Source organism: Odocoileus virginianus, chromosome 2 (genome assembly GCF_023699985.2).
Source record: "Odocoileus virginianus isolate 20LAN1187 ecotype Illinois chromosome 2, Ovbor_1.2, whole genome shotgun sequence".
Lineage (NCBI taxonomy): Eukaryota > Metazoa > Chordata > Mammalia > Artiodactyla > Cervidae > Odocoileus > Odocoileus virginianus.
This window is the reverse complement of record NC_069675.1, coordinates 67,720,419-67,736,072: the sequence shown is the minus strand read 5'-3', so window position 1 is coordinate 67,736,072 and position 15,654 is coordinate 67,720,419. Positions and strand designations below refer to the sequence as shown.

Genomic DNA, 15,654 nt, shown 5'->3' with positions numbered 1-15,654 from the left:
GTGACATACATTCAAGGATAGGAAGAACTTGTGATTGTTTTGCAATCTGCTTTACCTACTTCCTTGCTCTTGTTTTTCAGGATTTTCATAGGTATTTTTGCATGTTTATTTTTCTATATGAATCTTAGAATCAATTCACCTACCCTTAAAAAAAAGAAAGGTATTGCTGTTTTATTGAAATTGCCTTAAATTTGTAAATAGAGGAAAATAGGCTTATTCAGAAGTGTTTTATGTTATTATAAGTGTCTTCCATTATATTTGCTGAGCCAGGCCATATACTGGTGTATATGAAGGTTTTTAATTTTTATGTTAATTTTATACTTTATATCTTGCTAAATCATTTTATTGTTTGAAATAGTTTTAACACTGATTCTCTAGAGTTTTCAAGGTTACTCTCACACTATCAACAAATAGCTTTCCTTTTTCTGACTTTACTTTTCTGATTGCATTGTCTGTTGCTCCAATACAGTGCTAAATAACAAGGGAGATAGTGGGAATTCTCACTTTGTTCCTGACTTTAGTAGAAAACAAATTTTCCTTGTTCAGTTAGATGATGGGCTTTGGGAATTATACATACATATACATAAATTATGTTTTGTGTGTTCACATTAAGGAAGTATCCACAAATTTCTGTTTTCTTGAGTATGTTTATATTTATCAGAAATGAATGTTAAAGCTGTTGAAGGTCTTTTCAGCAGCTATGGAAACATCTTTTTCCTTTCAAATTTTTGAAAATTGGTTTCATTTTTCAAATTTAGTTTACATTTAGTGCTCTATCAAATTTGCAATGTCACTTTTAAAAATAATTTTGTATTCTTGTAAATATCCTCAAATTTGTCTTTTATTTTTAAAAACAGCAGTTCTATAATTTTTGTCTATAATTTCAGTCTACAAAGTTTTTGATCCATTTTCTGCTTTGTTTTTTCTGCTAATACTTGTTCCTGGATACGTTGTTTGTTTATGTGCTTGGTTACTTTTGAGTGTGTGATGCTTTAACTCCTTGAAAAACTAAGATTTGTTGAGGCCTGGGATGATGATGCCTGTCTTCAGAGACTATGAACATTATCTGTCAGGCACCTGGGGCACTACCATTATACCCTTCAAAATAAATTCATGGTGTGAGGTTAAGTAGAACAGCCAAGCCCCATGCTAAGCACTATACATATATAACAACTTCCCTTTAAGAGGGGTGTACTATTCTCTTCGTTTTACAGATGAGAAAACTGAGACTCAGAAGTTAAATAACTTGCCCAAGTTCATCCAGCTAATAAGGATCGAAGCCAGAATTCAGTTCTGAGTCTGAGTCCACAGAAAAGGCCTTTCACCATCTTCCTGTGTCACAATAGAGCCCAACGGAGGAAAGAACCAAACCAGAGCTTTTGTTCAAGCTTTAAAATGGACTCAACAAAACCCATATGAAAACAGATTCCTGTTCTGAAAGTTTCCATTTAGAAAAGTTTTGATTTAGAAAACTGAAACATCCCTATCTCAAAACTGCAATTTGCTAAAGCAAGTTGGCAAGGAAGCCCTATGCCTAATAAAATACAATTTTCTCTAGAATTTCACTTTCCTGGCAGGGGTCAGAAGTTCTTCAGGAGACTGTCATACTAGTAAATGAAGGCTCTTGGCTTGGTAGCACACCCACGCCAGGCCTGTCACTGCAAAGCCAAAGATGGGAACTGGGCGAAGTCATTGTGTGAGGAAAGGAATGCCTCTTTTAGTATTAGAACAAATAAAGTTAGTCAATGTTTGTTTTACAAGGGCCTGCAGTCCTTCCTGGAGGTTACCAGCACAGTCCTCTAGAAATAGTCTCTTTCCAATGAACAGAAAGCAACCTTGGAGGACTTCTGGTTGGCCCAGATCCTTCCTGTTATTGATGGGGTGGGGTGGGGGGTGGGGGGACTTTCTCAGGTCACCTGTCTAGCTGGTGCGGAACCATCCCTGGAGCTCTGGTGTCAAGCTGTTTCTTCTACATCAGATGCCTGAATCCCTATTCCCACCCCCACTTCAACTCTCTTGCCTCTGAATTCCTGCTCTGAGTAGTAGGCACAGGTATGGGATTTTCTCTGGGGCTCAGGAGTCCTACTTTTCTGGAATGTCATCTGCACCTTGTAGATATTGAAGACTTTATTGTCACTCATCATTTTCATCTAGTTGCATTTTTGCTACTGTCAGTTAACTGTCTAAGCACCCTTCAAGAAGCCAAGTAGGGCTGAACCTGGTTGGGAAATAAAAAACCAAATGTGAGGAAGCCTCTGGGGAGAGAACTGATCTGCATAAAATCACTGGAGGAGAATTAAGCTCCAAAATAGGTGCAAGTAGATGTAATAAAAGCAACAGGATTCAGAGAACTGAGAGATAAATGTGGGCTGGAGAAGTTTAACGTAGGAGTTGAAACTCAATTAAGTGCTGGGGATGAGTGGGATTAACGTAAAGGCAGAGGAACAGAGAGGGCATCCAAGTGGGGGAAACAGCATACCCAAAGGCAGAGTCAGGGCTCAGCGTGCTGGGTTTGAGGAGCAGGGAGCTGGCTGGCCCGACTGCAGTACAGGATTGGTGTCGGGGGAGGTGACGAGTTAGGTAAAGTGTGATTTTTAAATCCTTCAGTTCAGTTCAGTCGCTCAGTCATGTCTGACTCTTTGCGACCCCATGGACTGCAGCATGCCAGGACTCCCTGTCCATCACCAACTCCCGGAGTTTACTCAAACTCATGTCCAACAAGTCGGTGATGTCATCTAACCACCTCATCCTCTGTTGTACCCTTCTCCTCCCACCTTCAATCTTTCCCAGCATCAGGGTCTTTTCAAATGAAATTTCAAATTTGAAATCCTTAGATGAGAACAATAGAGTATCAGAGTGTCTTAAAACTTAGAGACTTCTAAAATGATTTAATCCAAACCTGTTATTTTACATTTTAAAAAACTAAACCCTATATGTAAAATAGATAAATAACAAGGTCCTATGGTATACCATGAAGTAAAAAAGTTAGTCACTCAGTAGTGTCTGACTCTTTGCAACCCCGTGGACTCTAGCCATGGGCTCCTCTGTCCATGGAATTCTCCAAGCAAGAATACTGCCATTTCCTCCTCCAGGGGATATTCCCAACCCGGGGATCAAACCCAGGTCTCCTGAATTGCAGGCAGATTCTTTACCGTCTGAGCTGCCAAGGAAGCTTAGCAAACTATATTAAAATCATGTAATAAACCATGATGTGAAAGAATAGGAAAAAGTGTATATGTATATATTTATTTATATAACTGAATCACTTAGCTGTACACCAGAAGCTAACATAACATTGTAAATCAACTATAGTTCAATTAAAATTTAAAAACCCAAAAAACTAAGCCTTAGAGAGGTTAAGTGACTGGCTCAAGGTCATGTAACAAGCCTAAGGTTTGGATTTGCCGTATTGGGAAGTGAGAACTATTCAGTGTTCTTCAGCAGGGGAGTGGCCTAATGGAAGTGGTATTTTGGGCAGGATGAGTCTGCTGGCTTCAGACATAAAAGGTCACGAGCTGAAAGAGGCGACAGACTGGTGAGTCAGTGGGCCTGGCTCCTAGAAAGATGCCCCGCAGGGTGTTTGCTGGGCTCTGGGAAGGCCTGCTTTCCTCCTGGCTTAGGCAGCCATTTCCTCTTACACTCCTGCATCTCAGGGAGAAGCAGTGGTCCTCAGGCAATGCTCCCTTCTTCACACAAGCAGGTAGTTTTTCAGGGAACTCCAAGCCCTTCATAGATCCATGAGCTTGAGAATAAAGCAGCTTTCCAAATGGGAAAATTGCCTTGGGATTCCATGATTAGTGTTCAAGCAATTCACAAGTGCTTTGACAATTTCTCCCTAAAGGCCTAAGGGTGATGTGAGAAAGGCAAGAATTTTCCATCCCATTTACCTGGTGGGAAACAGAGAACTGGGGTGAAGGCCCAAGAGTCAGTGGGGATAGGTCCGAGGGGTCCTGAGTTTCCATCTGGGTCTTCAAGTCTAGACACTTCAATTCCAGGAATAGCCTCTTTGTGATGCCTTAGAGCAGTTTTCAGGGATGAGTTAAATCACTAAGGTAAACTGCAGATGGTGATTGCAACCATGAAATTAAAAAATGCTTACTCCTTGGAAGGAAAGTTATGACCAAACTAGACAGCATATTAAAAAACAGAGACGTTACTTTGTCAACAAAGGTCTGTCTAGTTAAGGCTATGTTTTTTGCAGTAGTCATGTATGGATGTGAGAGTTGGACTATAAAGAAAGCTGAGTGCAGAAGAATTGACACCTTTGAACTGTGGTGTTGGAGAAGACTCTTCAGAGTCCCTTGGACTGCAAGGAGATCCAACCAGTCCACCCTAAAGGAGATAAGTCCTGGCTGTTCACTGGAAGGACTGATGTTGAAGCTGAAACTCCAATACTTTGACCACCTGATGTGAAGAGCTGACTCATTTGAAAAGACCCTGATGCTGGGAAAGATTGAAGACACAGAGGTTGAGATTGTTGGATGGCATCACTGAGTCAACGGACATGGGTTTGGGTGGACTCCGGGAGTTGGTGATGGACGGGGAGGCCTGGTGTGCTACGGTTCATGGGGTCGCAAAGAGTTGGACATGACTGAGCAACTGAACTTCACTGAAACGTGAATTCTCTAGTTATATGAGAAAATCCCAAAACATAGAGACTGGAAGGACCTGCAAATGGTCTATGCTTGGTCATCTCTCTGATATTGAAATTTGAATAATCATAGCTACCAGTTACTGAATCTTTACCATGTGTCAGATGCTGCACTTCGTGTTTACCTGTGTTTAATCCTGACAGCAACTCCATGAGGCGACTATTATTGACCTTACCTTAAAAGTGAGAAAATGGAGGTCTGGAGAGATTGACCAGACCAAGGGTGTCCAAGCTCCTAACACCTGTCTGATGTGTGTGCCACATGCCCACCTTGGTCCTCAGCCTCTGCCTGGACCAGATGCCCTGAGTGGCCCATTCTTATTGAGGTAGCCCAAGCTATTCTACCAAGGGATCTGTCTCCACTGGTGTTATCCTGGTTTAGGCGTCATGTGGAACAACACCATCCCCCTTGGTTTTCCAGTCCTTTCAGATACTGAAGGAAGTTCTCATATATCCCCCCTAAGCTTCCCATTTCTAGTCTTACCAAGTGTGTTTTAAAATAATATCTGACTATTCTTCAATGTGTCCTACCTGTTCTTTGATCTTCTTTCCTTCTTTCTTGTCTTCTTCAGATTAAATATTTCTGTTGTTTCAGTTACTCCATGCTATCCTGCTCAGTGTTAGCTTGCTGACTATACAGTTTTGTTATTTTGGCATTAGATTATAGCATGCATCCTTGTCCTATGAAAGTCTAATATAAATAAGTGAATGGGCTTCCCTGGTGGTTCATATGGTAAAAAATCTGCCTGCAATGTGGGAGAAGGGAATGGCTAACCCCTCAAATATTCTTGCCTGGAGAATTCCATAGACAGAGGAGCCTGGTGGGCTACATAAGTCCTCAGGGGATGCAGAGTTTGATGCGACTAAACGGCTAATATTTAGTCATTTCCCAGATAAAGGGAAAACCTCACACAAGTACAGCTCCATTTGCTCCATTCAAATCTGCTCATGTTACATATATTTTGAACTCTACACTGTATACTTTAAAAAAAAATTATTTATTTGACTGTACCAGGTCTTAGCTGAAGCATGTGAGATGCAGTTCCCTGACCAGGGATCAAACCTGGGCCCCCTGCATTGAGAGCACAGTCTTAGCCACTGGACCACCAGAGAAGTCCCCTTTTTAATTTTCTTATATCAAGTTTGGTAAACTTTTTTTTCTGTAAAGAGTCAAATGGTAAACATTTGGTTTTGTGGATCATGTATGGTCTCTACCACAAGTTCTTATTTGTTCTATACCCCTTTAAAATGTAAATAACCTTCTTGTCTAGTGAGCCATATAAAAATAAGCTGTAGGCAGATTTGATTTATGGGTCATAATTTGCTGACTTCTGTTTTATACAGACAATTTTATTTTGGATTTACCTCATATACTCTTTGTGTACTTCATTTCTTTTTATATTACCATGCTTCCACATGGGATCATCTTCCTTTTAGCATTTTAAATACATCATTCCTCTGCCTTCTGGCCTCCACCATTTCCCATAAGTCAGCTGGTAACCATAATGTTGGTCTCCTATACATGAAAAGTTGTTTTTCTTCTGTTGAGTTTTGTTTACCTTGGCTTTAATCTACATCTAGACACTCAGTTATTACAGTTGATGTATCCAGGGAAAATTGTGTTTTTCTTACTTAAAGTGGTTTTTTTTTGTTTGCTTTTGTTTTTTCCCTGCTTCTTTGATCTGTGGCTCAATGTTCTTCATCAAACATGAAAACATTTCAGCCATTATCGCTTAATCTTTCTCTGCCTCCCTCTCTCTGCCTCTCTGGGACTCATTACCAGGTTATTTATATGCTTGACAATATCCACACACTTCTGATGCTCTATTCATTTTTCTTCAATCTCTTTTCCTCTTTATTTTTCAGAAAGGTACTTTCTATTGGTCTATCTTTAAGTTTACAGATTCTTTTCTTCTGCCATCTCAAGTCTGTTACTGAAACCATCTAGTAAATTTTTCAAATATTTTACTTTTCACTTCTGGACTTTTTTTTTAGCTTCTATTTGTTGAGTCTCTAACCTTTTTTTTTTTTTTTTTCTTTAAAGAAGAAATTTTTCTTTAATTCTTTGAACATGTATATAATAGCTACTTTGCAAACCTTGCCGGCAAAACTCAACATCTGGGCCCACTCAGAGCCAGTTTTCATTGGTTCCTGGACTAGTTTTTCATTGGCTAATTTTCATTGAAAACTGGACATGTCTGATAAAATTTAGCATTCTGCTTTATTTTTCTGAGGATTGTTGGTTCATTTTTCAGTTTCTTGCCTCGACTTAAACTGCTTCCCTCACAGAGGACAGACAGAGATGTCTTTGCTCAGTTTTTTCTTTTCTTTTCTTTTTTAACCTGGCATTCTAGGAATCACCCTGGGTTTGCATAGTTAATGATTTTGAAAAAGATAGTGGTGGCCAAAGACCTTGAGTTTCTAAGGCTCTGTTAATTGTTCTGTGTGTAGCGTGGGGAAAGAACACAAATTTGCAGCCAATTCTTAAGTTTCTTTTCACTTAAATTTTACATGAGTTGTACAAGTTGTTCATATATTTTGGAAATTAAGCCCTTGCCGGTCACACCCTTTTGCAAATATTTTGTCCCATTCTGTAGGTTGCCTTTTTGGTTTTTTGTTTTATAGTTTCCTTTGTTGTGCAGCTTGGACAGCAAAGAGATCCAACCAGTCTATCCTAAAGGAAATCAGTCCTGAATATTCATGGGAAGGACTGATGCTGAAGCTGAAACTCCAATACTTTGGTCACCTGATTCGAAGAACTGACTCATTGGAAAAGACCCTGATGCTGGGAAAGATTGAAGGTGGGAGGAGAAGGGGATGACAGAGGATGAGATGGTTGGATGGCATCATCGACTCTATGGACATGAGTTTGAGTAAGCTCCGGGAGTTGGTGATGGACAGGGAAGCCTGGCATACTGCAGTCCATGGGGTTGCAAAGAGTTGGACACGACTGAGCGACTGAACTGAACTTGCTGTGCAAAAGCTTGTAAATTTGATTCAGGTCCCATTTTGTTCAGTTTTATCTGTACTGCCTTGGGAGACTGACCTAAGAAAACATTGATATAATTCATGTCAGAGAATGTTTTTCCTATGCTCTTTTCTGGGAGTTTTGTGGTGTCATGTCTTATGATATCTTTATGTCATGTCTTTACATCTTTAAGCCATTTTGAGTTTATTTTTGTGTATGGTGAGAAGGATATTTTCTGACTTCATCAGAAAATATGTAAAATCAGTTTACATATAGCAGTCCGACTTATCCCACACCACTTGCCAAAGAGACAATTTTCCTATCATATATTCTTGCCTCCTTTGTCAAGGATTAATTGACTATATGTGTCTGGGTATATTTTTGGGCTCCCTATTCTGTTCCATTGATTTATATGTCTGTTTTTTGTGCTGATACCATGTTATTTTGATTATTGTAGCTTTATGGTATTTTCTGAAGGAGGGTTATGCCCCCTGCTTTATTCTTTTACTTCAGGATTACTGTGGCAATTCTGGATCTTTTACAGTTCCATGTCAATTTTAGGATTATTTTTGAAAAATTTCATGGGTAATTTGATAGGGATCACATTGAGTCTGTAGACTGTTTTGGGTAGTATCATCATTTTAACAATATTAATTCTTCCAATCCAAGGGCATGGGACAGCTTTCCATTTACTTGAATAATTTTCAGTTTCCTTTATTAATGCTTTATAGTTCTCAGCATGTAAGTCTTTCACCTCCTTGGTCAATGTTTGTCTGACTCTTTGTGACCCCATGAACTGTAGCCTGCCAGGCTCCTCCATCCATGGAATTCTCCGGGCAAGAATACTGGAGTGGGTTGCCATTTCCTTCTTCACCTTCTTGGTCAAGTTTACCCCTAAGTTTTTTAGTGCAATATTAAAAGGTTTTTTTTTTTTTTTATATCAGGTCTCTCTGATATTTCATTATTAGTGTAAAGAAGTGCAGCTGATTTTCATATGTTAATCTTGTATCCTACTGCCTTGAGAATTTATCAGTCTTGTAGTTTTTGTGTGGAGTCTTTAGGGTTTTCTATAAATAAAATCATGTCACCTGCAGTTAATGACAATTTTACCTCTTCCCTTCCAATTTGAATACCTTTTATTTCTTTTTCTTGTTTGATCTTTGTGGCGAGGACTTCAAGCACTATGTTGAATAGAAAAGGTGGGAGTGGGCATCCTTGTCTTGTTCCAGATTTTAGCAGGAAGGCTTTCAGCTTTTCATTGTTGAGTATTATATTGACTGTGGGTTTGTTGTAAATAGCTTTTATTATGTTGAGATATATTTCCTTTATACCCACTTGTGGTAAGGGTTTTTATCATGAATGGATATTGAATTTTGTCAATGCTTCTTCTGCATCTATTGAGATGATCATGAGGTTTTTGTCTTTTATGTGGTATATCAAATTGATTGATTTGCATATATTAAACCATGCTAGTGAACTTGGGACAAATCCCATTTGGTTGTGGTGTATGATCTTTTTTATGTGTTGTTGAATTCAATTTGCTAATATTTTGTTTAGAATTTTTGCATCTATATTCATCAGAGATACTGGCCTATAGATTTCTTTTTTGGTGGTGTCTTTGTCTGGTTTTGGTACCAGGGTAATGGTGGCTTCATAGAATATCTTTGAGAATACTCCCTCCTCTTCAATTTTTTGGAAGAGTTTGAGAAATATTGGTATAAGTTCTTCATTGTATGTTTGGTAGAATTCACCTGTGAAGCCATCTGGTCCTGGACTTTTGTTTGCAGGGAGTTTTTTTCTTTATAGATTTTATTTCACCTCTAATGATCTTTCAATTTACCTATTTCTTTTTTTTTTTTTTTTCCAAATTATCTATTGATTCAATTTTGGTGGGCAGTCTGTTTCTAGAAACTTGTCCATTTCTTCTAGGTTGTCAAATCTGATGGCATATGATTGTAACGTTTCCTTATGTTTTTGGTATCTCTGCAGTATTGGTTGTATGTCCCCTTTTTCATTTCTTATTTTGTTTATCTGGGTTCTCTTTTCTTCTTGGTGAGCCTGGCCAGATGTTTGTCAATCTTGTTTACCCTTTTAAAGAAACAGCTCTTGGTTTTATTGATTTTTTTTTTCTATTTTTTAAATCTCTATTTTATTTATTTCCTCTCTGGTCTTTATTATATCCTTCCTTTTGCCTAGACTTTAGGTTTTGTCTGTTATTCTTTTTCTAACTCTTTTAAGTGGTAGATTAGGTTGTTCGAAATTTTTCTTGTTTTTGAGGAAGGCCTATATAGCTGGGAACCTCTCTCTAAGAAGTGTTTTTGCTGTATCCCATAGATTTTGTATGGTTATGTCTCTGGATTGATAATGAAACACTTCTCAGCAAATTTAATGTATCTCAATATACACTTTGTATATTGTCCTTCACCTCTTCCTTTTTAGAACAGTGCCTCATGCCTTACAATCTCCTTCATTTCTCCATAAAACTTTACTTCATTGTTGAAGTGAAGTAGACACTGGGCTAGATATTTTACTTATATTATTCAATTTTTTAAATGTATGAACTATAGAGTACAAGAATATCCTTGGTCATAAAAAAATTTTTTTTCAATTAAAGACTTCTATTTACAGCAGAGACCAAAAGCTTTCTTTGAAGAGCAGTTTATACCACACCCCCTCAGGCATGAAGCCTGAAAGACCAGGAGTTGTGCTGACTGGGACATTTCTCAAAGATCAGGGGAGAGTTGCTCTAGCACCTGTATTCCTCTACTCGTGAAGGTGCTGGCAAAGCCCAGTGAGGAGCTGTGGCAGTAGCAAGCAGCCTGGTAATCTAGAGGTAGATCCAGGCTCCCACCTGGGATGCCTGGGGCTCAGGGCTATTGCTGATCACTAGAGATGTCATCTTCCCATTTCACTTTGGCCTCTTTTTAGTAGTGTCTAGATCAGACACTGGTTCTCATGTTGTTCTCATAACAATAGCCCATGGGCCAAATCCAGCCTTTACCTCTTTTTGTATGATCTGTGAGTTAAGAATGATATTTACATTTTTAGATTGATTTTTTTTTTCCATGTGAACTTCTGGTTATTCCGGCATTTGTTGAAAAGCTGTCTTTTCTCCCTTGTGTTGCCTTTGCACTCTTATCAGAGAGCAGTTGACTCTCTGTGGGTCTGTGTCTGGGAACTCTCTCTTGTTCCATGGATCTATTTGTCTGTTCTGCCAATATCACCCTATAGCTTCATAAAGCTCTATATCACCCTAAAGCTTCATATAGGTAACTTTTGAAGTTGGGCAGCGTCAGTCCTCTGACTTTGTTCTTCTCCTTCAATATTCTGTTGGCCATTCTGGGTGTTTTGCCTCTCCATGTAAACTTTAAAATCAGTTTGTTGATACCCAGAAAGGTTTTTACATTTTTTCAATGGTTAAGAAAAAAAGATATTTCATGGTACATGAAAATTATATGAAATTCAAATTTGTCTCTATAAAGTTAATTTGTTTACATATTATCTATTGTAGCTTTCACAATACAATCAGAGCTGAGTGTTTGTGGCAGAGACTGTATAGTCAGCAAAATCTAAAAGACTGACAATCTGGCCCTTTACCAGAAGTTGATTGAGCCCTGGTCTAGATCCTAGGCTGTGACTTACACTTAGTTTGGTTCTGAGCATGGCCCATGGGGCCAGACTCCCCGTTTTCAAATCCTTCCATCACCATTTGTTCATTGTGCCACCTTTAAAATGTAACTTACCCTTTCTGGGCCTGTAAGGTGGGGAGGATAGCATTTATCTCACAGAGTCATTGTGAAGATTAAATGAATTATTTCATGTAAGTGCTTAGAATAGGGCTGGGTACCTAGAAACTGCATATAAATATTGACTTCCATGCTTGTTTTTATCCTGGCTTAAAAAGAATATTACCAAAATGGTCTCAAATCTCTCCCCTGCTAATTCATCTACCCCACTACTTCCCAGAGTGATGATCATCTTAAAACACACCCTCATGCTCATCTCTTCAAAGACCTGTCACAGATTCCTGTTGCCTGTGGAGTAGCCTGGTGTTCACAGCTTCACAGCCCGGCTGCCATCTGTCGGAGCAGCCTCATCTACCTTGCCCTCCGGTTATGATCCCTGTGCTCCAGCCCTTTCAAGCACTCTGTGTTTGTCCACATCTCAGCACCTTCCCATCCTGTGGTTCTTTCTGCTCAGAAATATTTCTTCTGGGAATTTCCAAAGGGTCACTGAGATCTGGGGGCAGGATACAACCCACATTTCTGTTACGACTTCCTACGTGGAAATCAATGCCAGATTGCACTGTAGGCATGAAATGGAAATACACTCTTGTCCCTCATGAAACTCCAGATGAATTCTTTCCAGGTTCAGGAAGAAAAACTGCAGAAGAAGGCTGGAGTGGAAAAGAAATCAAGTCCCCTCTCCCCAAATCAGGCCTCCCTTTGGCCTTGTCTGATGCTGTCTGGGGGTTCTTGCATGGCATGACCATTCAAAGAATGTGCACCCTGGAGAGAGAACTAGGTGGAGAGAAGCCAGAGGGAGCAAGGGAGCCAGACCTCTGATTACATATCAGTATCATAAATGTTTCTTGATGCTGTTGAAGTAAGCATCAAGATTGTATATCAGTGTGAAAAAGAATGCTCAAGATACAGCATTAAAGGAGCTTGTAGGATACAAGATTACATCCACACTGATTACAACTGAATGAAAAGTGAGACTGGTCAGGAGCCTGATGGTGGACATGAGTGTGAGCACATGAAATTACTCTTGGCTATGGGGTGCTGTCACCATGGGTGATTGTTTTTATTCCTTTATTTAGAGTGCTGTTACTGTGCTATACCCTTATTTGTGTATTTAAAAAGCTAAAGGTTTGATGGGGAAACTCATTGGCTTATAAAGTGAATCTCTCATTGTACATAAAATTTTTTAAAAACTAAGTTTTAAAAGACTGGCACGAAGTAAGGTGGGATGAGAACAGTGTCTTAGCAGTCTCTCCACCTGCCTTTTCTTCTTCTTCATTTCATGTTCAGTAAGATATCTGAAGACAGCCCTTGTCCAGCCACTATGTACAGTCATGGCTATTGGGAATGCCACTATTAGCTCTTGTCTTAAGCTAACATCACCCTTCAGACTGTTTCAGAAAGTCCTCCACCTTCTCTGATTCGCCCTGAATCCCCAAACAACAGCAGTTATTTGTCCAACATCACTGTCCCCTAGAGTTCTGCCCTTCACTAAGGAGCCCACAAAGCGATCTGCGGTAGTGTGTCCATGCAAGATATAGGGTTATTGCTAACCCCTCCCAGATGACACTTTTGCTTCTCAACCTAGGGATTCTGCCTTAAGAGGCTGTGTTAATGGATGTACAGGGTCCCAAACAATGAAGGTGATAGTTGGAGGGATGGAACCTGGACTTTCCTAACACAAGGGACATTAATGAGCAGGGCAAATAGGTAGGGCAGAGAGGAAAAGCATGAGAGCTATGAATCTAGAGCAGGGAGTTAATTCCAGATAAATAACCAGGACAGTTCTTGCTTTCTTTTAGGACCGACCCAGGCCCATACCTCCCCTGGAGAGAACACATTGGAAGAACAGCTATGGCCAGAGGTAAGGGTTTTGTCCTCATGGGAGAGGTAGTGACTTCCCTTCTGAAGGGTGAGTCCAAGTCTTGATACAAGTTGACAGGCCCTTCCCTGAGGCCTTGGAGGGTATAGGCTGGGTGAGCTGCTTCCCCAGGGACAGGCAGGTTACCTGGCAGAGTGGAGGCAGCATAACTGTAGCTCTTGGAATCTGGGGCTCAAAATCTCTTCAGACTGAGCAGGTGATTCCCAGAAGTGCCCAGAAAGACTTATAAACAGCCTGGTTATCTCTGTGAACCTTGAAGCAGATGTTGTGAGTTATCCAAAGTCATTTGGGTGAGGTTTTCCCAGAACATCTACAAGATAAGAGTTGAGAGTAAATGCTTTATCTCTTACTGAAATCAGTAATTCATGAGAAATTAACTTGTGTCTCCTTGTGACAGATGTGCAACCAATTTACTGCACATTTTCCCCCATTGGAATGTTTCCCCTTTTGCTCTCGGTTCTGGGGAGAATACATATGATCTCCTTTCCCAAAGTCCTCCACCTGATTCACAGAAGTGGAGGTTGCTCTGGATGTACATGGGCATCTGAGGCAGCCAAGTGGACACGAGGACCAGCCCTCCCCCCGCCCCCCACCTGCTTTCAGCCCCCTCTGGGCTTAGGACACATTCTGTTCCAGTGGGGACACAAGAGTCTCTCAATTTCCACTTTATCCAATTCCCAGCTTTAAATAACATAATGCCCCATATACCCACTTTAAGCAATCAAATTTAAAGAAGGAAAGTAGATAATACAAAAAATATAACATCATAGAAGAGATTTAAATTTTTTTAGTCTAGATATATTGAGTCTCAGTGATTTCCTTTTTATTGTGATAAAATATACATAATATAAAATTGATCATTTTTGAGTGTACAGTTCAGTGACATTGAGTATATTCACATTGTTGCGTACCTATCACCACTTCCTATCTCCAGAACTTTCTCATTATCACAAGAGTTGGTTTTTATTCTTTATCCTGCCTCCCTCTCTCTCCACCCCCACTGTTCTGAGGCATCCTTACTTGCCACCTCTAAAATCATTCTCAACAGGCATAAGTCTCCTTTTACTAAGTGAACTGGGTAAAGGGTTAATAGAACATGACTATGGACAATTGTTGCTTCTGGATTTTGAGCCTCATAGAATAAGTACATGGTCATCTCTACATCAAACTTTTAAGACCTGTAACGTTTCCTTACAAGGCAGCTGATATTTCTGACATTTGGTTTCAGGGGCAGAGCCTGAAGAGTTTTTCATTCTTTTGCAACTCAGAGAATGTGCCTTCTCCAGGATCCACTGTGTCTTCTAACTCAGGTACGTGACCCTGAGCCATGAGCCAGGAAGGCCAGCATCTTCTCTCTGACGTGGCTGGCAGAGGCTTGAACTCCACTTACTTGCACCTTTGGCTATTCACATCTTCCCTCTTCCCTGTCCTCAGCCCCTCTTCTTTTGATATCCTCAGTCACTTCTATGGAGGGACACAGCCCAACACACTGCTCAAGAGATAAAACCAACATGGCCCCATGGTGGTTTTACCTGGGTAAAGGCGACCCCTGGGAGCTCACCTCCAGGTGGGTGGACCATGTCACAGGAGCTGTGGGTTGGATGGATCTGTGCTACACACGTACCTTCCCAATCCTGTAAGGTAGCCACAGTGGCTGCTCTAGACATATTTTTTCCTATAATGGGTTAAGTTCGTCTAATACCTGGATGCTATGAATGTTGCTGTTGAACTGATCCTCTTCTTCAGCTTTATCGTGTTGCATGGCTGCATTATGGACTGTGTTTAATGGCTTTGTTTGTTTGCATTGTACTGGCTTACCAGGATTTCCAGTTAAACATGCTATTCTTACTATTCTATCATGTAAGAAGTGTGGTTGGAAAAAGAAATCGATGTACTTCTTAGCAAGTGGCTTCTTTAGGAGGCTTACCCTTAATGCCCCCATAACATGACCAAGGAATATATCAGTGGTTTCTAAGGAAATTTAATTTTAAGGATGCTGGTGACCCAGGTAGATCGTGGAGGCTTCCTGCAGCTTGTGTCTGATATTTATGAGTGTTCACAGCCCTGTTCTCTGGCAAGCCTCCAAGCCAACATGATCCCTTTTGAACCCAGATGGTTTTCATTTTACTGTGTTCCTCTCTTATTAATGGTGGCCGAGAAATGCAGAGTCAAGGGATAGAGGGAAGTGAGAGGCAGAAAGAGCGCCAGATGAGAAGGAAAGGTGATCCGTGATTAATCTTCCATGCGCCACCTACTTGGAGATCCTGAGACCAGTCAGCAGTGTGGCCTCTAGCTGAGGACTGAGCCTCTTTGGAGCAGGTTTAGGGCTTCCAGTGACTTCTTAGTCTTCAGAGTCCCACTCCCATGGCCAACCTTGGGGCATCCTTGGGGTGAGGGCCTTGGGTCTGCT

General features: G+C 40.3%; 1 protein-coding gene across 1 annotated transcript in view; it reads left to right on the top strand.

Moving 5' to 3' along the window:
* Nucleotides 1-15,654, top strand: part of PLB1 (phospholipase B1) — a 127,174-nt gene that overhangs the window by 13,226 nt on the left and 98,294 nt on the right. Inside the window, exons 3-4 of the mRNA XM_020886318.2 lie at nucleotides 13,165-13,226; nucleotides 14,473-14,554. Coding sequence (XP_020741977.2) covers nucleotides 13,165-13,226; nucleotides 14,473-14,554 — 144 coding nt within the window. The remainder of the gene's footprint in view (nucleotides 1-13,164; nucleotides 13,227-14,472; nucleotides 14,555-15,654) is intronic.